Source organism: Meleagris gallopavo, chromosome 25 (assembly GCF_000146605.3).
Source record: "Meleagris gallopavo isolate NT-WF06-2002-E0010 breed Aviagen turkey brand Nicholas breeding stock chromosome 25, Turkey_5.1, whole genome shotgun sequence".
NCBI classification, from domain to species: domain Eukaryota; kingdom Metazoa; phylum Chordata; class Aves; order Galliformes; family Phasianidae; genus Meleagris; species Meleagris gallopavo.
Genome location: NC_015035.2, coordinates 4,796,871 through 4,818,508, shown reverse-complemented (window position 1 = coordinate 4,818,508; position 21,638 = coordinate 4,796,871). Strand labels below are relative to the sequence as shown.

Here is a 21,638-nt window from a genome sequence, read left to right as displayed (position 1 = left end):
CTGCAGAAATGCCGGGGGGCCGTGGGGGCTCTGGAGGAGGTGAGTGGGGTTGGGTTGGGGGGTGGGTTGGACTGCGCTCCTCTCTGAGTGCACTCTTTGATTCTTTATCCCGAGAGCTGCTGGATGCCGCTGTGGGAAAGCAGAACTGAAGGAATTTGGGGATGGGGGGCTTCTGTTTGTGTTGCTCCGAGCGCTCGGGGACCCCCCACCCCCCCCCTCAGAGCTGCTCTGGGACCCTTGAGCTCTTGGCATCCTTCAGCCCACTGGGTGATATCTTGAGGCCAAGGGCTGCAGTTTGGGGCCAAACCTCCCCGTTTTACAGCCCAACTGGTCCTCCAGCTCTGGGCGCTGCCCGGGGGCTGGCTCTGCCCCCAGCATCGTGGCTCAGCGCTGAGAGCTGCTACACCCGATGGGCTGCAGGGCCTCACTGCTCTCAGAGCCAGGGGAGGTTTTTTAGGTCCCTCTCTCTCCCTCCCAAAAGCCCCATCAGTATTGGTGGAGCTCAGGCAGGGTGCATTCATCCCCCTCTCCCCACTCCTGCCTCCAACAGAGGCTGTTCCCAGCTGGTCCCGCATCCTCTGCCAACTTCTCTTAGTAAAGGAATGGCTTTGAAGGGCAGCCAGGGCTTACAGCCCCCTCCTCCCCCTGCAGCCCCCAGGCTGGGAACCCAGGGCTGGATGGTGGGATGGTGTGGGGCATCCCAAATTCTGCCAGCATGTGCTCTTGGCTGGCAAGGGGGAGGCAGCTTCGGGCAGGAGGAAGCAGCAGGAATTTCACTTGGCTGCTCAGCTTCCCCGGGGAGGCTGTGATTTAGGGGAAGGGGGTTTGTTTGGGGGACTGAGTGCTGGCACTGGTGACAGTGGCTCTGGGGTCTTTGGGGAGAGAGGCTGCAGGGAAGGATGTGTCCAGCTGAACTCTGATCCACCCCATCAGCATCTCATATTATTGCTGGTGCTTTGGGATGCAGGAGGGAGTGAGGATGCCCGCTATGGTGCTGCCAGGTCTGATCCCAAGATGTCCCATTGGAAGGGGACAGCGTGTCCCTCCAGCACCCCAATGCTCTGAGAGCAAGAGGTCTGAGGGGCTGCTGAGGTCCCCCCCCTTTTGCTTGGTTGTCTGGAGCTGTGCCGTGCCTCAGTTTCCCTCATGGGCTTACAGTGGGCTTTCCTGTCCCCTCCTGAGTGTCTCATGTGTGGTTTTGGGGTAACGGGGGCAGAAGCTGCATCCCATGGGGGATTGGACTTGGAGGGAAGAGTGGATGCAATGCATGGAGGTCTGGAGGCCAGGTCTCTGTAGGGTGGCTGTGACCATAGAGCTGGTGGCTGCATCCTGCAGTGCCCCACTCTGCCCCTCACAGCTGGGGGGGGGGATGCACCCAGCCCCCAGCACTGCTCCTTCTCCGGGCGGCACGGAGAGGGGGGGGGACCAAAGAATGACCCCATTGAGCAGTGTGTGCAGGGTGAGGGTGGCTGCGCTGCAGGTGCGGGTCCGTCCCTCCCTCCATCCCCATAGGAAATCCCTTGTCACCAATGTGGCTCCATTCCCTTCCCCACACTGTCCCTGGTTCTTGCTCTGTGCCACCCTATGTGCCCCATGGCGGGGGGTTGCCCCCATCCCAAAGCACTGGAGAGGTTGTGCACCCCCAGATACGCAGTGCCTGTGTGCACCCCCAGCCTCCGGTGCTGCCTCAGTTTCTCCTCCCTGAGGCCGTGCTGGGATGCTGTGTGGTTGAGGGCAGAGCTGTGCCTGAGGACTCACAGGCATGACTGATGGTGTCACCCTCCCCAAACCAGGGGCTGCTCTGCACTATTCCATGGTACAATAATGAGGAGCACGGAGGCAGCACGGGGCTGCCAGCTTCCCCCCCATGGTGTCCCCATGAGAGCTCTGGGGGGGCTTCTGCCTTTTGCTTCTCCCTGCAACCCCCTCCCCATCCTTGCAGCTTTCCCCTCAAGGAGGGGCCTCTGTGCTTCCCAGGAGTGGAGCCAGGCTGACCCCGCTGTCAGGAAACGGACCTTGACATCAGCCCCAAAACCTTCGCAGAGAGCAAGAAAGGGAGAGAGAGCTCTTTATTGCAATTCCTCCGCGGTTTCATCCCTCGCCCTTCTTGCTGTTCACGCCCTCCAAATATTTCCAGCCTGTTATCATGCCTCTGCTACCTGCAGCGCAGCCAAGCCACCCTTAACCCCTTCCTGCTGGCTGGAGCTGTTTGCACGGCTCTGCCTCCCTCTGAGCAGCGCTGTGGGGCTGGGGTTGGTGCTGGGTTTTTTTTTGTAACAAGGTATGGGGCTGGGGGAGGTGAGGGAGGGGATGCATCTGAAGCCTTGCACGAGGGGATGGCAGAAAGCTGCATCCCTGGCTGTGGGATCTGCGTTGCTTCTGTCCATCAGCAGGATGTGGGGCTGGGGTTTGGCTCTGCCCCGGGACCCTGCATGGAGCTGGGGGCCTTGGTGTGCTCCTTACGCCGTGCCTTGTGCCATGGGTATGTGTGCTGGCGTGGCAGGGACAGCCTGATGCAGCCGTGCTCCGTGTGGGATACCTTCATTTTCCCCTTGATTGGAGTGAGCCCCTGTGGGAGCTCTGGAGGCATTTTCACAGCTGCTGGGAGCTTGGATCCAAACAAATTGGGGTTGCAGCATCCTTAGCACCGATCCTGCCCTGCTGGGTGCCTCCTGTCCCCATGCTGCGCCCACCCCGCTTGGCAGCACCCCCAGACTGACAGGGTTTGGTACTTTGCTTTCTCAGAGCCTGGATGGGGACCAAGCCATACTGCAGAGGATCAGGAAATATGTGAAAGCCATCCACGTCTCCGGGCTCAGTAAGTGGTGCTTTGAGGGATGTTGGGCATCCCTGCTGTGGGACAATGCCATCCTCCAGCCATGCCACAGATGGTGGCCCTGGGGACGTGGGGACTTGTCCCATGCAGCCTGGCCTTGTGCTGGGTTGCCCTGTTTGTCTGAGAAGGGTTTAGCAAAGGAAATCTTGGGACAGTGGTTCAAGGGAGCACCGCTGCCATCCTCTGCTCCAAATCGCAGCTCTGCTGGAATGGATAGGGATGCGGTGATGGTGCTGGTGGTACCTTGCAGCGAGGTCCCCTGGGGCCAACCCATGGCCATCCCAGCCTCACTGTGTCCCCTACCCCCAACCCTGGCGCAGCCCATGTGGAGAACGAGGAGCAGTACAGTGAAGCCCTGGAGAACTTTGGCAACAATCACCTCTCACAGAACAACCACGAGCTCTCCACTGGCTTCCTCAACCTGGCCGTCTTCACCCGTGAGGTCACCGCGCTCTTCAAGAACCTGGTGAGCACAAGAGGGGGAACCATCCATCCCACCATGGCCCTCCCCATCCCACCATGGTGAGGTGACCCCATCCATCCCACCGTGGCCCTCCCCATCCCACCATGGCCCTCCCCATCCCACCATGGTGAGGTGACCCCATCCATCCCACCATGGCCCTCCCCATCCCACCATGGTGAGGTGACCCCATCCATCCCACCATGGCCCTCCCCATCCCATCCTACACTCAGGGTCACACTTACAGGACGCCCCATTCCCCCTTTGCTGCGTTTTCCATCTCTGTCTCAGGGCACCAACGCTGTGCTTTGCCATGCGGTTGGAACTGGGTTTTTTTGTGTTTTTTTTTTTCCCCCTTTTCTTTCTGTTTTTATTTTTTTCACATCTCTGATCTCGCTTGCCAAGAAATAAATCAAAGCCACGCCGAGCCGCGCAGTGGGGCCGTGGGGAGCAGCAGAGGCAGCTGGAGGGGGCTGTGCTCTGCCTGGCGTCTCTTTGCTCCGAACCAACTTCTTATTTCCCTTTTCCCCAGCACTATGAGCTCAAGATCTGGGATCCTGTTTTTGTGCTGGGTGGGATCTGGAGGGAGCTGGCTCTGTGTGTACCCAGCACGCTTGGGGCACCCCATGCTGCTTTCCTGCTGCTCTCCTCTCCAACTGCTTTTCTGAACCCCCCCCTAAAATGGGGTCTGTAGCCTTTGGCTCTGCTTAAGGAACAGACTTGTTGTTGCTGCCCTTCCCCCAGCAGGAATTTCAGATTTCGGCATCCCAGTTACCCCAGCATGGGCCTCTCTGCTCCTCTCCTTCTCCATCCCATCCCATCCAATCCATCCCAGCCGGAGCCCCGCGATCCATGGGCTCCATGGGGAACCCATTCAGGGAAGGAGCTGAACCGGTTCCCTGGCTGAGGGCAGTGCAGCATCACACCCCACGTGCTGCAGCCGTGGGAACAGCTGCCCTCAGCCCCAACCCCTCCTGGGGCTGCGGGGTCCATATCCCTGCACACCTGGAAGGTTGCACCCCATTTCCCATCCTTCAGGGACAGATCCTGCCCCCAGAGCTGGGCTTCTCTTGTGAGCAAAACCCCACTGGGAACCCTTTATAAGGGCAAGCAGGATTGTTTTGTGGCATTGGAGCTTCCTATCTGATGCCACCGCTGTGCAAAAGGACGTCAGCATTGCGCTAAGCCCCGCTGGGTCACCCCGAGCTGCTCTAACAGCCCCCAATTGGTGCAGCCCCGTGGGCTCGAAGTCAGAGATGGGCACTGAGACAGCCCTGTCCCCCTGCCCAAAGAGGGGATACCTTGGGAAGCCATCAGGAGGGCTCTGGGACCAGTGGCACTGCGGGATGCGGGGGGACGGGGCGGTGATGGGGGGAGCAGCTCTGGTTCTGGCAGCCGCAGCGCTGATGTGGTTTGTGGGAAGGGCTGCACGTCAGACATCTTGCAGCCAGCTCCAGCAAGCCCCAGCCTGCTCCGCCAGCAGCTCCCAGCCTGCTTAACCCTTCCTGGGGCAGCCGCTGAGCTGGGAGGGTCCCAGCTAGAAAGGACCCTGCAGTCTGGTGTGGGGACACTTTGGGGTAACCCTGTGCACGTCTCTCTCCTTTCCAGGTGCAGAACCTGAACAACATCGTCTCCTTCCCCCTGGACAGCCTGCTGAAGGGCCAGCTGAAGGACAGCCGCATGGTGGGTCCCCATTGCATCCTCCTTGGTGTGGGGAAGGCACAGGCTTTGGGGATCTTTTGGGAGACGCAGTGATGCAAAGCAAAGTGTCCACACCTGGGGCACTGCTTGGGTGCCACCGGGTCACTGCCTGTCCCTTCGTCACCTCTAAGGGCTGCCGTCCCCTCTCTCCTTTTGCCACAGGACTCCAAGAAGCAGATTGAAAAGGCCTGGAAGGATTACGAGACCAAAGTGTAAGTGACCCACTTCCTCCAGCAAAATCCACCTAATCCCCCTCTGCACAAAGGTGTTTTGTCCCTTACGGGTTCAGCCCAGCTGGAGAGGCTGGGGATGCTTTTGGTCTATCCCTGCCCCATCCCAACCCCTCTGCAGCTCTGGAGGGATCCCCGTGATGCAGGGCCATCCCCAAGGTCCCCTCTGGTGCAGGGCTGCCCCCAGCCCAGCTTCGTGTCACCCTGCAGGGGGAAGATGGAGAAGGAGAAGGAACGTGCCCGCTTGGCGGGGGTTATCCAGGCTGAGCCGTCGGCAGCAGAGGTGGCAGAGGACACACAGAAGGAGCGGAGGCTCTTCCAGCTCCACATGTGTGAGGTGGGGGCTGCGCCGGGGGGGTCGGGGAGCGCTGTGGTCAGAGCGGTGTAGGGAAGCTGGAGTCGTTTCCTATCCCCACCATGGAAGCAGTCCCGTGTAGACACGGTGCAGGATGCTCATCTGTCCCCATCCATAATGTTTCCTTACAGGGTCCTGGCTCAGGGACCCTCCTGTCCCTTCCTTGGGGATGTGGGTCCAAATGTCACCGTTGAGTCAACCAGTAGCAAACTCCTGGTCACTGCCCCCACCTCCCCTGGGTCCCGCTCCCACCCCCTCCCATGCAAAGCCACAGGCTGGCGTTTGGGGCAAAAAGTGATCCTTATTGTTAAACCCCTCCAAAAGAAGCACTTTAACTTTGCTGTTTGCACCGTTTGCCCAAGCAGGGAGGCTCACGAGTGTCCCCAGGTACCCCAGGTAGCACAGACTCAGTGCCACCCACCCTCCCCAGCACTGTCCCCTCCCCTCAGGGAGCACAGGGCAGGGTACACGGGGAGGAGGCTGCACCCGCTCCAGGGTCGGGGCTGCTGCTGGGGCTGGGCCTGATGAGTCACTGCTTTGAATAGCACCACTGTGAAATAAATAACAGCACATGGAAACACGGCCCGGCTGGGGAGGGGCTGCTTGCAGAGAGAGTGGCTGCGTGGAAGTGGGGTGCAGCTCTACTGGGGGCTGGTGTGTGGGTGCTGTGCTTGTATGTGGGGTTTGCTGCAGCTGGGAGTGGGGTGCATCTCTCCACACTGCAGCTGGGAGCATCCTCGTGTGGGTCTCAGCCTGCTGTCCCCATCAACTTGGGACATGGGGAGATCCCCACAAGGTCGCTGTCACCCATGTGCTTCCCCAGCCATGGGGAATTGTCACATGGGGTGTCCCCAAGGGGCTCCAAACCACTGCTGTTCCCTCGTGGAAACCCCCACAGCTGGTGCTGGCTGCCTTCTCCTCCGCTCACCTCTGAAATCACAGCACAGGGAGTGGGGGGAGTCCGGCCCCGCAGCTGTGTGGGGCTGCAGCCCAGCTCACAGCAGGAAAGCTCTGCTTTTGGGGCTCGTGTGCCCCATTGGCTCGGGGTCTTTCTGCCTGCAGGTGATGGCAGGGTTCGATGCACAAAAACATCACTTTTTTCTTTTTTGACTTTTTTTCCTCCTTGAACCAAGTTGTGTTTGGGTTATTTATTAACTCCAGGAGCAATAAGCAGTGAGAGCAGCGTGCTCAGCTGCAAGCATCGGGGCTCGCCTCGCTCCTTCAGCTTCCCAGGGCTTGGAGGCTTTCCAAAGCCAGGTTTCTGGGGGTGGTCCCTGCCTGCAAACCCACCTCGGAGCTCTGCTCCTTGAAGCCCAGCCAGCAATCTAACCCTCCTGCCCGCAGGGTGAGGGCTGGTCCTCATCCCATTGCCTTCTGCCCCCCCAGTACCTGCTGAAAGCCAGCGAGAGCCAGATGAAGCAAGGGCCGGATTTCCTGCAGAGCCTCATCAAGTTTTTCCATGCTCAGCACAAGTAGGTGCTCATCCCTGGGAGCATTTGTGGGGCTCTGGGGATGGTCCTGTCCCCATTGTGGGGACTGAGCGACCCCACAGAGCTGTGGGGAGGATTCTGGGCAGGGTTCCTTGCTGTCTGGTTGGGATTGTTGGCTCGGGAAGCTGCAGATGTGCCTGTGAGGGCTGGGGGAAGGGGCTTGGCTGGGGATGTATCCGATGATTTGGTTTCTGGATGGGTTTCCAGGGATGAGTTCAGCTCCGCTGTTAGCTCAGAGCTCGCAGCATTTGGGGCACAGGAATGTCCTCTTTTTTTTCCTGCTGTACCCTGGGGCTGGGGCTGTTGGTGCCATGTCGACTTCTCCAGGGGGGAAGCTGAGGCAGAGAAGGAGCAGTGGCAGTGCCCTCAGCTGGGCTGCCAGGCCTAGGATCTGAACTCTAGCAGAGAGAGATCAGCTTGAGGCCAACACTGTCCCAAACACTCCAGCTATTTGGGGTACCTGACCTCCACAGGCTGGATTTGGCCTTCAGCAGCATCTCTCCATCTCCCATTCGTAGAGGAGCTGCAAACAAGAGCAGCTTCCCCAGGCGGCTGCAGCCATCCCTGCCACGTCCTCACTAAATAACCTCTTTTTCTCCATTCTCCCCATTTGCATCTTAATTGCATGAAATAAATGCCCAGTTTCTTCCAAGACGGCTGGAAGGCTGCCCAGAACCTCTACCCCTTCATTGAGAAGCTGGCTGTGTCCCTCCACTCGGTGAGTCCCCCCACTTCCCATCCGTAGGGGATGTGTCCCTGAGCTGCCACCACCCCCCCCAGTGACAGCAGCCACCTCCCATTCCAGCTCCACCAAGCACAAGAGGAGGAGGTGAAGCAGCTGACGCAGACCCGTGATGCACTCCGCAGCATCCTGCAGCTGGAGAGCAAGGAGGTGAGAGCCAGCTGGTGGGGCCATGAGGGGCTGGGTGCTAAATGAGTGCCCTTATCTCGAGGACAGGGAAATGAGAGTTGGGTGACATCCTTGGAGGAGCGGAGCAGGAGGGAGACATCTGTGGGAGGAGGATATCCACAGGAGAATGTCATTAGGGAGGAGGATGTCCATGGGAACAGAGCAGAAGGGATGCTTGGAGGAGAGTATCTGTGGGAGGATATCCACAGGGAAGGATGACATCCTTAGGAAGATATCACTGGGGAGAGCATCCATGGGTGCAGAGCTGGAGGGATGCTTGGAGGAGGGTGTCCATGGGAAGACCTCCCCAGTGAGGAGGGCACCCAGGAGAGGAGAGCATCCATGGGAACAGAGCAAGAGGGATGCTTGGATGAGGACACTGATAGGGAAGAGGATGTCCTTGGGAGCAGAGCAGAAGGGATGCTTGGAGGAGGACGTACATGAGAAGGCATCCAAGGGAGGACATCCATGGTCCTCCTGAGTAGCAGGAAGTATGTGTGGAGAACATGGAAGGGCATCCATGGGGAGGAAGGCATCTATAGGAAGACATTGTTGGGAGTAGGCTATTCACGGGAGCAGTGCAGGAGGGATGCTTGGAGGGGATGGGGATCTCTGCCCACGTGAGCTGTGCCCTCCAGAATGAGATTCCCCAGGAGTTTGGCCACCTCTACCTCTCTCACAGTGCTTTTTAAATGAGTCTTTTTACCTTTTTTTTTTTTTTCCTGATGAGCTCAGGAAAACCTGAGCAGGAAGAACTCTGGCAGTGGCTACAGCATCCACCAGCACCAAGGGAACAAGCAGTATGGGACAGAGAAGTCAGGATTCCTGTACAAGAAGAGTGATGGGTGAGGATGAGTGTTATTTACCCTGGCTGTTCTCATGGGAGGCCCCAGACCTAGAAGACCCCAAGGTGGACTCATTTGGATGAGGGTTTCAGTGTTTCCAGACCCTCGGGAGCAGTTGGTCCTGTCTGGTCTGAAGCTGTGTGCTCTGTAAGGTACAAGAGGCACATCCCCAGATCCAGAAAGCCATCAAACCTCTACTGGGGGGCTGCTGCAGGTGGTGTGGGGGCAGATGGATGTGGTTGGGGTTGCGTGATGAGTCCTCACTCCTCCTCCTCTGCCTCAGGATCCGCAAAGTGTGGCAGAAGAGGAAATGCGGCGTGAAGTACGGCTGTCTGACCATCTCCCACAGCACAGTGAGCATCCAGCCCCATGTAAACCATAGGGGAAATCTGGGGTGCTGTCAGCAGACACAGGCCCCGGGGTGATGCGTGGTGGTACACTGTGCATCCCAAGAGAGCCCAGTTTGCACCATCTTGTGCTGAATACTGGTGGTAGTTGTGCAGCGTGGGGCTGGAGGATGCCCAAAAGCCACGCAGCACTCGCTGCCCTTTGGGAACGTGACTCCAGATCTAGGGCTCTTCTCCATTTAGTCCAAATGTCCCGTTTGCACCCCATGTGTCCCGGCAGCCGGTCGAGCCACCAGCCTGTGCTGCACGTTAGTGCAGGTTGGGGGAAGGAAGAATGGCGTTCTCCATGGGGGCAGTGAGGTGGGCGTTGAGGGTCCAGAGGGGCCCAAAGGATCTGGGGTGATTTTGGGAGCGTGCTGCCCTCTGGCGGTGGAGGCTGCGAACTGCAGCAGGGACGGGGATTCCGTGTCCCATTGACACGTTCCCATCGCCCGTCCTACGAAGGGAGAGGGACCGAGCCTCTGCTTGTCCCAAGACGGACCACCGGGGATGGTTGCGTGTGATTGGTGACACACATCACGTCCCTCATCAGCTTCCTTCCCCCCCATCTTTAACCCGCTTCTGTCCTGGTGCCTGGCAGATAAACCGTCCCCCTGTAAAGCTGAACCTGCTCACCTGCCAGGTGCGGCCCCACGCCGAGGAGAAGAAGTGCTTCGACCTGGTGACACGTGAGTGCCACCACTCCATTCCTGTGTGTGCCCACTTGTGGGTCCCTGCAGCAAACCCGGGCCAGATGGTCCTGGGGACACAAGGGCACGTGAATGGTTGTGAACTGGAGACAGAGAGAGGTTGGGTGGCGGTGATGGGAGAGGGACATGCAGTGGTTTTTCTAAAGCAGCCCTTTGCAGTCCCTTCTTGCAATTTTGTCCTTTCCTAAATGCCCCGCGCCCCTCTTTCCCCATCCCTGCAGACAACAGGACGTACCACTTCCAAGCAGAGGATGAGCAGGAGTGCGTTGTGTAAGTACTGCAAGCATGCGAGAGCATTGCAGGGCTGCAGCCTTTGCTCCGAGCAGTGCCCTCCTGCATCCCTGCTCTGCTCCTCTTGCTCAGGTGGGTCTCAGTGCTGCAGAACAGCAAAGATGAAGCCTTGAGCAATGCTTTCAAGGGTGAACCAAACGGCGGGGCGGCCTCAGCAGGCAGTGGGGCAGATGGCAGCGTGCAGGAGCTGACCAAGCTGGTCATCAGCGAGGTGAAGAACATGCCAGGCAACAAGCAGTGCTGTGACTGCGGGGCGCCGGGTAGGTTGGGGCTCTGGGATGCAGGGAGGGGTTGGGGGTCGGGAGGTGATGCTGAGCACCCCCACCCCACAGACCCCACGTGGCTCTCCACCAACCTGGGCATCCTGACGTGCATTGAGTGCTCTGGCATCCACCGGGAGCTGGGTGTGCACTACTCCCGTATCCAGTCCCTCACCCTGGACGTCCTCAGCACCTCTGAGCTGCTGGTAAGGGGCTCCCTGCACTCGAGGGGGCCTTGCATCCGCTGGGTGTCATCCTCTGCTTGGGGTCTGGGTGCAGATTTCGACCTTCCTCTTTCCTCTGCTCTGCACCTGCTGCTCACAGCTGCCCTCATTTTGCCCAGCTGTGACTTACAGTCCCCCATGTGGTGCTGCAGGGATGCAAGAACCCTGGGAAGTGATGAGGGGATGTTGGCAGCCCCCCCAGGACCCCCTCCCTCCTCTAACTGACCTCTCCTATGAGAGAGGCTCATCCCTGAGGTGGCAGATGGGAAGATCCTATGTGGATCTGGTGAACTCCCCTCTCCGGGATGAGGAAGGGGCATGGCAGGGGGGCAGGATTTGGGGGCATGGGGAGGTCCCTCCATGCGTTGTGCTCACTCCCTCTGCCCTATCACCCCAGCTGGCTGTCAGCATTGGGAACACACGCTTTAATGAAATCATGGAGGCCACGCTGCCCACACAGGACTGCCCCAAGCCCTCAGCTGGCAGCGATATGTGAGTCTGGGGGAGTGTAGGGTGGGTGGATGGGAAGCTTCCTGCCTTGCTCTCCCCCCTCCCCAATCCCTATGAGAAAGCTCAAGGATGGGTCACCCCGCTGTCCCCACTGCTCTTGGATCCTGCACCTTTTGCAGAGGTCTCTCCCCGCTGTGAAACTATGGGAGGAGGCAGGAAGGTGCGGGGGTCCCACGCTGATGCTGACCTCCCTGCAGGAGCGCACGCAAGGAGTTCATCGTGGCCAAATACATGGAGAGGCGCTTCGTGCAGCGGGGGGGGGCCAGCGAGCCCCACCGCCTCCGGGATGCCATCCACAACCGTGATCTCCTGGCCCTGCTGCAGGCCTTTGCTGAAGGACACGACCTGGCCAAGCCCTTGGCCAGCCCTGAGGGCCAGGTGAGCTGTGTGCATCCCAAATGGTCCCCCAAAACCCCATCTCTGGGGGTTCTGCGGGCTGTGAGCTTCCTTGGGTTTGTGGTTCTGCCCAACCTGCGGGCTGTGAGCATCCTTGGGGTCAGCCATTCCCTCCCTCCTCGCAGCAGGACACAGGTGAGCTGGCGCTGCATATGGCCGTGCGCTGCGCGGACCGATCGTCCCTCCCGCTGGTGGATTTCATCATCCAAAACGGGTACGTCCCGTCGTGTCCCACTGCCACCCTGGATGGCACTGGAGCATCCCCACGAGGTGCTGAGCTGCTCCTGGCTCCATGCAGGGGGATGCTGGACCGGGTGACGCAGGATGGGAACACGGCGCTGCATTACGGAGCGCTCTACAACCAACCCAACTGCATCAAGCTGCTGCTGAAGGGCAAAGCCGCCTTTGGGACGGGTATGGGGCTGGGATATGGGGGTTTAGGGGCTGGGGGCAGCGGGGTGCTCTCCAGGCTGCAGCCCCCATCCCCTTTGTGTAGTGAACGCAGCGGGTGAGACGGCGCTGGATGTGGCACGGAGGCTGAAGCACAGCGAGTGCGAGGAGCTGGTAGGGGGGCAGGGGATGGGCTGGTGCAGGGGTAGGGGCACCCTGGACCCCCCCACCTCCCACCCTGTGCTGAGACCCTGCTGTGGTGCAGCTGGAGCAGGCGCAGGCGGGGAAGCTCTCCCTGCAGGTCCACGTGGACTACGACTGGGAACCACCCCAGGAGTACACCTATGACAGCGAGGATGAGCTGGAGGAAAAGGTGGCAGTGATGGGGGGCAGGGAGGGGAGACCCTGTGGGCACAGCAGTGGGATGGAATGGGGGGCAGGAAGGGGTGTGGGTGGGGAGGAGCAGGAGGGTGTGGGGGTACAGAATTGGGATGAAACAGTACAGGTAGGTTGGGGAGGCTGTAGGGGTGCAATGGTACAGATGGAGTAGTGGGTTGTAGTGGTATAGAATGGGGGTGAAATAGTGCAATTGGGTTGGGTGGGGGGCTGTAGGGGTGCAGAATTGGGGTGCAGTGGTGCAGGTGGAATTGGGGGGCTGTAGGTTGCAGAATTGGGGGGCTGTAGGGGTGCAGAATTGGGGTGTAGTGGTTCAGGTGGTTTGGGGGGCTGTAAGGGTACAGAATTGGGGTGCAGTGATGCAAGAAGCCCACCAGCATCTTTGGGTCTGGCCATAGGTGAGCCCCCTGCAGCGTTCATTCAAGGGCCCCTCACCACTGGCTGCCAGCCCCCCACCCGCCTGCCCCCCACCACCACGCTGGAGCTGCGCAGGGATGGACATCACCAACCAGACCTACGAGAGCATCCTGGTGGCTTCACGTCCCGCACCACGCCGGGCGCACAGCGAGGAGCTGCCCCCTCCCCTGCCCCTTAAAAACCCCACACGGGGCGGCCCCCGCTCTAAGCACAGCCCCACGGGTGAGTCTGAGCTGGGGGGGGGAACCGGTAGGTGCCGTGCCGCCAGCCTCGCTGCCCCCATCACGTCCCCATCACGTCCCCGTTGTGTCCCCCCCACTCCAGAACGCCCCGAGCTCCCCCGGCAGACGTCAGAGCCGCACTTTGCTGGTTTGACGGAGACCCCCGCGCCGCGCAGCCTCTCCTCTTCCTCCTCCTCATCCTCCTGCAGCGCGGGGGCTCTGGAGGGCACAGCTGTGCCCCCCCCGGCTGCCAGCACCCGCAGCCCCCCCGAAGCGCGACGGGCGGCGTATTGGGAGACGCGCTCCGAGACGGAGAGCGGAGGCACGCGGAGGGGGACGGAGCTGAGCGGCCCCTCCCCCGGGCAGCCCCCGCCGGGTGCTGTGACCCCCGATGTCACTCCCGTCAAGTTTGGGTAGGGGGGCATTTATGGGGGATGTTGTGTTGGGGTGCAGTCGTTGGATGGGGTTCAGGATCCCACATTGCGGTGTGGAACCCGAAATTGTGCATGGGGGGGAAAGAAAGAGTGAACACGGAACAAAGAGGTCACCATTCCACTGTCAGGGGTTGAGGACTTGGGAGGGGACAGGGGCAGCGTGGGGGATGGGGGAAGCGGGGGGGGGTTGTGTCCCTAGAGGTGACACAGGTCCTTAAGGGGGGCCAGATGGGAAGTTACCAAAATTTTGTACTATTCCTTTTTTGGGAATGGTTTGAGGGAGGTTGGGGGCTGCTGGTGGCTGTCAGTGTCTCCCCCCTCCCCTACAATAAAAGTCCTTCTCCATCACCACCTCAAATGACACCCTACTCCCTTGGGTCCCATCGTGGTGGGGGGCAGACAGGGGATGGGGGAGGGACTGATGCGGTCCCCAATGTCCCCTCAGCTCTGAGAGCACCCGCTCGTACCGGCGCATCAGCGGCGTGGTGGGCAAAGCCACCCCCCCCCAGAGCCCCGAGGACCCCACACCCAGCAAGGTGCCCCCCGTGCCCATGCCCCGACGCTTCGCTCCGGTAGGTGTCACAACTTGTGGGGGAGGGAAGGGGATCACAGGGGGTACAATATATGGGGGAGCATCCTTGCTGCTCTCTTTTGTGGATGGAGGGATTGGGGGGGATCGCATCTAATGTGGATGTGGGGTGGGGGTGCTGCTGCCCCCTCCCCCTCACTGACCCCATTCCTGGTGCAGGCCAAGGGGAGGCAGAAGCGAGTGAAGGCGGTGGTGGACTGCAAGGGGGACAAGGCACGGGAGCTGACCTTCTCCAAAGGGGAGGTGATCGTGGTGACACGGGAGGAGGATGAGCAGAGCTGGGTGAGCACTGCGTGCCACGGCCCCCCCCGCTCCGCTGTCCTTGCATTCCCTTCCTTCTGGAGCATGCTGCTGGCTGATGCCCGGTCTAGGGGTGTCACCTGGACGATGGCTCTATCCCTGTGATGCACAACATGACCCCCTCCCCCCTGACACCCTTCTCTGCACCCCCAGGTTGGCTTCATTGAAGGTGACGGCTCCCGCACCGGTGTCTTCCCCGCCAGCTTCGTGCACCTCCTGCAGGACTGACTGCATCCCCATCGCCTCTCCGTCCCCACGGGGTTGGTGGCACACGGGGTGGCCTGCGGCCATCCTCAGTCCCCTCTCTGCTGCCGTCCTCTCCGCCTGGCAGCGGGTCCATGACATGGCACCGTGCTGCATGCTGCCCTCCGTGGGGACTTGGGGACCCCTGTGTTGGGAAGATCCCCCTTGGAGGGTGGTTTTGGAGAGCCCAGGGGCTGCCACCCCCCCTGTGGCTGTCGGGCAGAGAATGGACACGCTTGCTGCACTGGTGGCATAAGGTTTGTGGGTTCAGCCCATCCCAGGGCTGCATGGATTTGGGGCTAGGGGCTGCCCTTCATCCTCCTTTCCCCGAGGGGGGAGATGGAATGCAGCCCCCAGTCCCCATCCTACTGGGGTCAGCTGCCGTGTGCCTCCTCTACCACAACTGTGAATTGGTTGCAATTGGTAGGAAACAAGATAAGGCTTTTCTCCATCGTTTTAGAGATTTGGGAGGGGGAGGGGGTTGCAGCTACAGCCCGCCCCCACCCCCTGTCTGTGAGAACCCTCCAGGGCAGCAGGGCTGGGAAATGCCTTAACACCTCTCCAAAACCCCCACCAACCGTCCTTCAGGTGGGTGCTGGTCACCGCCTGGCCGTGGGGATCTCAAGGTTGGGGGGGAGTGAGGGGGGTGCTCCATGGGGGCCCTTCTGCAGCTGCTTTCTGGGACCAACATTCCCCCATCCCTGTGATTTATCCTCACCCACATCGTCGTGCGTCGGACGTTTCATCTCAAAGAAAGAAAACTTTGTGTTTGTTTGTTTGTTTTTCATGTTTTCTCTCTCATTTCTAATAAAACCATCATTTTTTAATAAGTGCCCTGTGTGCAGCCCCCTCCCCGCCCCATTGGGTGATGTCCTTCCATCCTGATGCTGGGGTCCCTATTGGGACAGGAGGGGTGGCAGCAGGGAGCTGGGGTGCACCAGCAGCACCAAGGGCTGGCTGTGTGTCTCCATTGCAGCAGCATCCTTCCCTCCCAGCTCCCTCATCTGCCTTTGCTCAGTGGATGGACTCCAGGCTGTGGAAACACCCAAAGCACCTCAGCACCAGCGCCGTGCTGGGGTATCCCTGCAGCTCAGCCCCAAACGTGGTTCCTTGGGGACGTCGGTGCCTCAAAACAGCACTGCCACGGGGTGAAGTCCAGGCTCTCCCCACCGTGCAATGTTTGCAGCGAGTTGCATCAAGCCTGTGTGGCTCCGGGCAGCACAGAGGCCACGTCCCAGCACCCTCCCAGTGCCAACCCTGTGCTCCGGCACCTCCTGGAGCCCCCTGAACCTCCCGGCCCCAAAGGGCGCAGCCTCCCCATTGCATCGCCTCCCCCAGCACTGCAATCTTTGTCCTGCTCCTGCTCTGGGCTATATTTAGCCCTGCCCCGTGCTATTTCGCTTGCCTGGCAGGAGTTTATAACTGGTCGGGACAGCCACACCTCCTTTCTGCTTTCCTCCCTTGCTTTCCTTCCCTCTCTTTTCCCCTTTTCCTCTCCTTGCTCCGCTCCGTGCCGCTGCTCCATGCCCGCTGCGCCCACCTCGCACCCACACCGCGGCCACCAGCTGCGATTTGCTCCTGCAACCACCAAAGCCTGGAACTTTGCAAGCTGCCAGCATGGGGCCTGCTGAGGAGCTGGTCCGGATTGCCAAGAAATTGGATAAGATGGTGGCCAGGAAGAGCACGGTAAGGCAGGCAGGGCTGCGAGTGCAGTGTTTGCGCAAGTGTGCAGTCGTCGTGCGTACTGCAACGATTTTTGCACAGGTGTGCAATATTTGCACCTTTGTGCCTGTTTGCACATGGGTGCAAGATTTGCTTGTCTTGCCTATTTGGACACGTGTGCGATCTTTGCAGGCTTGTGCGAGCTTGTTTGGAGGGTGCAGCAAGGCTTGGGATGAGGAAGGGAGGAAAAGCACAGGTTTCCCCAAGGTGGGGTGGGAGGAGGAGGAGGAGGAGGAGGAGGAGGAGGAGGGAGCTTTGCTCTGCCTGCACTGCTGTTGCTCACAGCACAGGGAGTGCTGAGCACCCTGGGGTGCTGCCCGGCCCCAGGACTGTGGATCTGGAGCCATGGGTGCACCCCATTGCTTGAGGTCATGGGGATGGGGTGTTGTGGGGGGGTCCTGGGTGAGGGCCGGTGGCTCTGAGCACCCCTTGGTGTGGGAGCAGCGTGGGTGACAGGTGTTTGGAGCCCAGCCACCAGCATCCAGTGTGGGTCAGGGCTGACACCACGAGCTCAGCAATGTGCCAAGGAAAACTGAAGGGGGGGTGGGAGCAGCACCCCCAGCACCCCAAGTGCAGCTGTGCCTTTTGTAACCACGCGAAGGGAGGGGGCTCCCCTGCAGCCCAGGGGGTTCGGTGCCATGACCCAGCCCTGCTCCCTGTGCACCAGGTGAGGACCCAGTGGTGATCCGGTTCCATGGGGGGGGGGAGAGGAATGGAGGAGAGCCTAGCCCTCAAGGTTAATATTTGACTGTTCCAACCGGACTTTGCCCTGGCAAGGCACGGGCTGCCCTGTGGGGCTCATGGCAGTGCCATCCCCCCAAACCCTGTGCTTTTGGGGATGCTAAAAATGCAACAACTCAGACTCGTTGGCAGCCACGTGGGCAGTTTGCTCTTCCCTTTGCAATTACCCTTCTCTGCAGTTTCCCTTGCTGGGAATGACCCCGTGGCTCACAGGTGACCCTGTCCAGCCTCAGGCTGTGGTTTCAGTCCCCCAGCCCTCCTGCTTTACCCCACTTTGGGGAGGGGACGGAGTTGGAGGACAGCGTGGAGATGTCCCCTGAGCCGGGAGCTCTGAGCAACACAACTCTGCCATGCTACCTGCACCCTCCATCTGTTCCTGCAGCTCTAAAAATACCGGGGAGGAAGATGACCCCATGCAGAGCCATGCTGGGATATATATAACCCCACAGACACCGTGTGCCCAAGGGCCAGGCTGGGAACCTGGTGCCACGTGGCCCTTGGGGACGCACTGCTATCCCCAGCCTTTCCCATGGGTGCAGGTTTGGGTTTGATGGGGGCGTCACTGGTGGTGGACACGAATCCTAACCACTCCAGGGACCCCTCAGGTGTCTCCACTTGATCCTCTATGGGTCTTGTGTTCCTTCCCCTGCCATAGGAAGGGGCTCTGGACCTGCTCAAGTCTCTCACTGGTTACACCATGACCATCCAGCTGCTGCAGGTGAGAGGGGTCGAGGGATCCTGGAGGGATGGTGGTGCTCATCCCAGCCCTGCCACCTGGAGAAGGTGACCCTATAATGTCCATCCCCAGACCACGCGCATCGGGGTGGCCGTCAACTCGGTGCGGAAGCACTGCTCGGATGAAGAGGTGGTGGCCTCGGCCAAGATTCTCATCAAGAACTGGAAGAGACTGCTGGGTGAGAGGGGCAGAAAGCCTCCCCCAAAATGCCTGTAGTGGGGTCTTGGTGCCCCCAGCCCCGCATCCCACGCTGGGGTTCGGTTCGGTGTGTGCTGTGCCTGTGACCCCCACTCCATCCCCAGAGTCCTCTGCCCCCCCAAAGAAGGAGAAGGACACAGACGGGGAGAAGGAGAAGAAGGAGAAAGAGAAGAGGTTGGATGTCCCCAGTCCCAATGAAGGGGCGAACCCCCACCCAGCAAAGCACCCCAAGAACCCGACCGAGAAGCACAGAGAGAAGCACAAGGAGAGGTGTGGGATTCAGTGCATGCTGCACTGCCACAGAACCAGGATTTCCCTTTCCCTGTGCCAAAGCGGGGGCTGTTCTGGGGCTGCTTGCTGAGCCACCCCACTCTCTCTGTCTGCAGGAAGCCCAGCAAGTCCAGCTCCCACGCAGCCCCCACAAAGGGCCAACCCACTGACCCCAACCCAGAGAGGTACCTACCAACCTCCCCGTGACTGCAGGGCACTCTGAGGGGGCTGGGGAGAACTTTGCTGATGGGGCTGGGCAGGACCTGGTGACACGGGGGTGCTGGGAGCTGAGAGCATCTCCCAATTTCCTTTTGCGTTTTGCCTTGAAGGGAGCCCAGCGCCGGGCGGAGCCCCACTGCAGCCTCGAAGAAATCACCTCTGGATGGCAAGAAGGAGAGGTGGGGGCCCTGGGTTGGGCTGGGGGGGACTACAGACTCACCACTCGGTCCCTATTGCTGTGCACTGACACTGGGCTGCTCCTGCCAGGAGGGACTCTGCCGACTCACGGTCCTCAGCCACATCTTCCTCTTCCTCCCCGCAGAAGAGACCCTCAGGAGAGAGGTACGGAGGGGGCACCCCCAGCTCTGCCTCTCCCAGAGATGGGCTCAGGGATGGGCGCGACGGTGGTGGTGGCTGCCGGTGCCAACCTCCCCATCCCTGGCACTGCTGGGGGTGCTCTGACCACGGGACAGGCTTTGCGTGCCCCATTGCTGGTGTTACCGCTGCCGTCCCCCCCATGTCACCCCCAGGAGACCCTCAGTGGGTGCCAACCCCTCACCAGCTCCCAACAGCTCCCGGCGCAGCTCCAGCGACAGCAACGGAGAGAGGTAGGACCCATCCGTCCCCCCATCAAGAGGCTGCCATTCCCCCAAGCTGTGCGGGATCCCAAAACCTCCCCATGTCTCCACAGAGCCAACAGCAGCAAGGGCAAAGCGGAGACACCACGGACCCCCAGCAGCCCCTCCTTCTCACCCAGCATCTGCCTCCTGCCCCCCTGTTACCTGACTGGGGACTCCGTGCGGGACAAATGCGTCGAGATGCTGACGGCCGCACTGCGCATGGATGGTGAGTGGGATGGGATGGTGAGGGGTGTTTGGCCTCAAAGGGGAGGAAAAGGAGATGCGAGGGGTCTTGGGTGAGGAGTCTGGGTGTGGTCATTGGAAAGGGTTAAGTTTTTGGAAGGACAAGTTTGGGGACAGAGCCCCCAGTAAGTTTCCATTGAGTTTCCATTGACTTTCCCACTGGGTGTCCCATGGGGTACCTGTTGGGCGCCCTGTTGTGTGTCCCATTGGGTGTCCCATTGGGTGCATCCCTGGGTGCCCCATTGGGTGTCCCATTGGGTGCATCCCTGGGTGCCCCATTGGGTGCCTCATTGGGTGCTTCATTGCATTTCCCATTGTGTGCCCCACTGGGTGCCCCACTGAGTTTCCCATTGGGTTTCCCATTGGGTTTCCATTGGAGATTCCCCATTGGCTGCTTTGTTGGAGCTCTGTGGGTGCAGGGTGAGGCCCTTCTGCTTCCAACCCCATCGTCACCCCTCCTCCTCTCCCTGCAGATGACTACAAGGAGTTCGGTGTCAACTGTGAGAAGATGGCATCTGAGATAGAAGACCATATCCTTTGTGATCCCCGGGCTGCTGCTGCTGCGGGGTCCTGGGGTGGGGGACAGGGGCAATGTGGTGGAAACAAGGACAGGAATGGGGACAGGGACGAGGATAGGGGGTGAGGAGCGTCTGCCAAGGCCTGCCTGGCCCCGCTGCCTGCAGAGGGAGCCCGGAACCCGTACTAAAAGCTGATGCTGAGCATCCCCAGCCTGCTCCATCCCATATGATCGCGCCCTGATGCTGCGCGTCCCCAGTCCCTCTGCTTGGAGACCTGTCTTTCTCCTTAGGGAATGAAATAAGCGCCCCTTCCCAAGCCCAAGGCACCATTACTGCTCTGGGTGCCGGGTTCTGGTTCAGTGCAGCGCAAGGCTGTTCCATTCTACTGGGACGGGGCCACCTCCCCATCACCGCCAACTTCATGCTTTGGGGTCTCCCCCTCAGCCACAATCAGCCCCAGAGACCATTCCTACTCCAGAAATTTGATTTCCTTGACTGGCCCCACATATCTTCCAGGAGTTGAAGAGCACGGACATGAAGTATCGCAACCGTGTGCGGAGCAGGATCAGCAACCTGAAGGACCCCAAGAACCCCAACCTGCGGAGGAACGTGCTGTGCGGGGCCATCGCGCCCGCCCTCATTGCCCGTATGACCGCCGAGGTGCACAGAGCTGTAGGGTTGAGGATGGGGTCCTCGATCCCCTCCCTGGGTGGCTCTGAGTCCTTTAGCAAGCACGGAGAACGGGGTCAGGTTGGATATTAGGAAAAACCCAATGGCAGCGCACTGGAATAGGATGCTCAGAGAGGTGGCGGGGTCACTCTGGAGGTGTTCAAGAACTGTGGGGATGTGGCAGTTGGGGGCACGGTCAGTGGGCACGGTGGTGGGCTTGGGTTGGGTTGGACTTGGTCATCTTGGAGGTCTGTTCCAACCTGAATGCTTCTACGAGTGGCCACGGTGGGGATGGACTGACGGTTGGACTTTATGACCTAAAAGGTCTTCTCCAACAGCGATGGCCCTCTGGCCAGCCCAAATCCTGCAGAGAAAGGAGGATGAAGGCCTACAGGGTTGGCACTCGTGGATGGTGACCAAACGGGTGCTGACCTGGTCCCCTTATGGCAGGAGATGGCCAGCGATGAGCTGAAGGAGCTGCGCAATGCCATGACCCAGGAGGCCATCCGTGAGCACCAGATGGCCAAAACGGGCGGCACCGTCACCGACCTCTTCCAGTGCGGCAAGTGCAAGAAGAAGAACTGCACCTACAACCAGGTGAGCCCCGGGGCTCTGCACACCCAGGGAAACCCCAGAGATTTAGGGGAGTCATCAATGTCTGCTGACACGGCTGCCCACTCCCTCTCCAGGTGCAGACACGCAGTGCTGATGAGCCCATGACGACGTTCGTGCTGTGCAATGAATGTGGGAACCGCTGGAAGGTGCGTAGTGGGTGGGAAGGGGGGGCTCAGCATCCCCCCAAAACCTCCCCTGTCTCGTTTTAGGATGCTGGTCCCCCTCGCTGCCCCCAAACCCCATTGTGGGCAGTGATGTGGTGCCACCACCGTGTGCTCACAGTTGCTCCAGGACCCCAAAGTGGGGGTGGCAGGGCCCCCCCAGCACCTCCCAGCAGTGGGACTGGCTGCCCCCCAACCCTGGGCTCTGCTTCCTTTGCAGTTCTGCTGATGACGCCCAGTGGGGCTGGAGGGGATGCGACATGGATGGGACACGGTGACAGAACATTGGGGTGGAAATGAGAAGCAATGGGGTGGCCTCAGCCCCCCCCCCC

At 60.3% G+C, this 21,638-nt stretch overlaps 2 protein-coding genes across 3 annotated transcripts in view; both read left to right on the top strand.

The window, feature by feature from the left end:
* Positions 1-15,424, top strand: part of ASAP3 (ArfGAP with SH3 domain, ankyrin repeat and PH domain 3) — a 15,690-nt gene extending 266 nt beyond the window's left edge. The window contains exons 2-27 of the mRNA XM_010723452.3: positions 7-39; positions 2,746-2,818; positions 3,157-3,302; positions 4,905-4,979; positions 5,160-5,209; positions 5,438-5,564; positions 6,969-7,054; positions 7,715-7,790; positions 7,878-7,964; positions 8,718-8,827; positions 9,111-9,180; positions 9,815-9,902; positions 10,145-10,193; positions 10,287-10,474; positions 10,547-10,680; positions 11,096-11,190; positions 11,406-11,586; positions 11,730-11,818; positions 11,903-12,018; positions 12,101-12,168; positions 12,260-12,367; positions 12,789-13,029; positions 13,132-13,441; positions 13,908-14,034; positions 14,211-14,333; positions 14,505-15,424. Coding sequence (XP_010721754.2) covers positions 7-39; positions 2,746-2,818; positions 3,157-3,302; positions 4,905-4,979; positions 5,160-5,209; positions 5,438-5,564; positions 6,969-7,054; positions 7,715-7,790; positions 7,878-7,964; positions 8,718-8,827; positions 9,111-9,180; positions 9,815-9,902; positions 10,145-10,193; positions 10,287-10,474; positions 10,547-10,680; positions 11,096-11,190; positions 11,406-11,586; positions 11,730-11,818; positions 11,903-12,018; positions 12,101-12,168; positions 12,260-12,367; positions 12,789-13,029; positions 13,132-13,441; positions 13,908-14,034; positions 14,211-14,333; positions 14,505-14,579 — 2,925 coding nt within the window. The 3' untranslated portion in view covers positions 14,580-15,424. The remainder of the gene's footprint in view (positions 1-6; positions 40-2,745; positions 2,819-3,156; positions 3,303-4,904; positions 4,980-5,159; positions 5,210-5,437; positions 5,565-6,968; positions 7,055-7,714; positions 7,791-7,877; positions 7,965-8,717; positions 8,828-9,110; positions 9,181-9,814; positions 9,903-10,144; positions 10,194-10,286; positions 10,475-10,546; positions 10,681-11,095; positions 11,191-11,405; positions 11,587-11,729; positions 11,819-11,902; positions 12,019-12,100; positions 12,169-12,259; positions 12,368-12,788; positions 13,030-13,131; positions 13,442-13,907; positions 14,035-14,210; positions 14,334-14,504) is intronic.
* A 497-nt stretch (positions 15,425-15,921) lies between these two features.
* Positions 15,922-21,638, top strand: TCEA3 (transcription elongation factor A3). 2 transcript variants are annotated; one of them, XM_019622849.2, is made up of 14 exons: positions 15,922-16,280; positions 17,713-17,775; positions 17,866-17,971; positions 18,096-18,261; positions 18,378-18,446; positions 18,591-18,659; positions 18,748-18,822; positions 19,011-19,088; positions 19,172-19,326; positions 19,817-19,878; positions 20,372-20,521; positions 20,981-21,127; positions 21,220-21,291; positions 21,527-21,638. In XM_019622849.2, the coding sequence occupies exons 1-14, from the start codon at positions 16,212-16,214 to the stop codon at positions 21,533-21,535; spliced, it is 1,290 nt and encodes a 429-aa protein (XP_019478394.1). In that variant the 5' UTR covers positions 15,922-16,211; the 3' UTR covers positions 21,536-21,638. The 2 variants fall into 2 exon arrangements, with proteins under 2 accessions (XP_019478394.1, XP_010721722.1); XM_010723420.3 differs by having other exon boundaries at positions 15,927-16,280; positions 19,817-19,873; positions 20,367-20,521.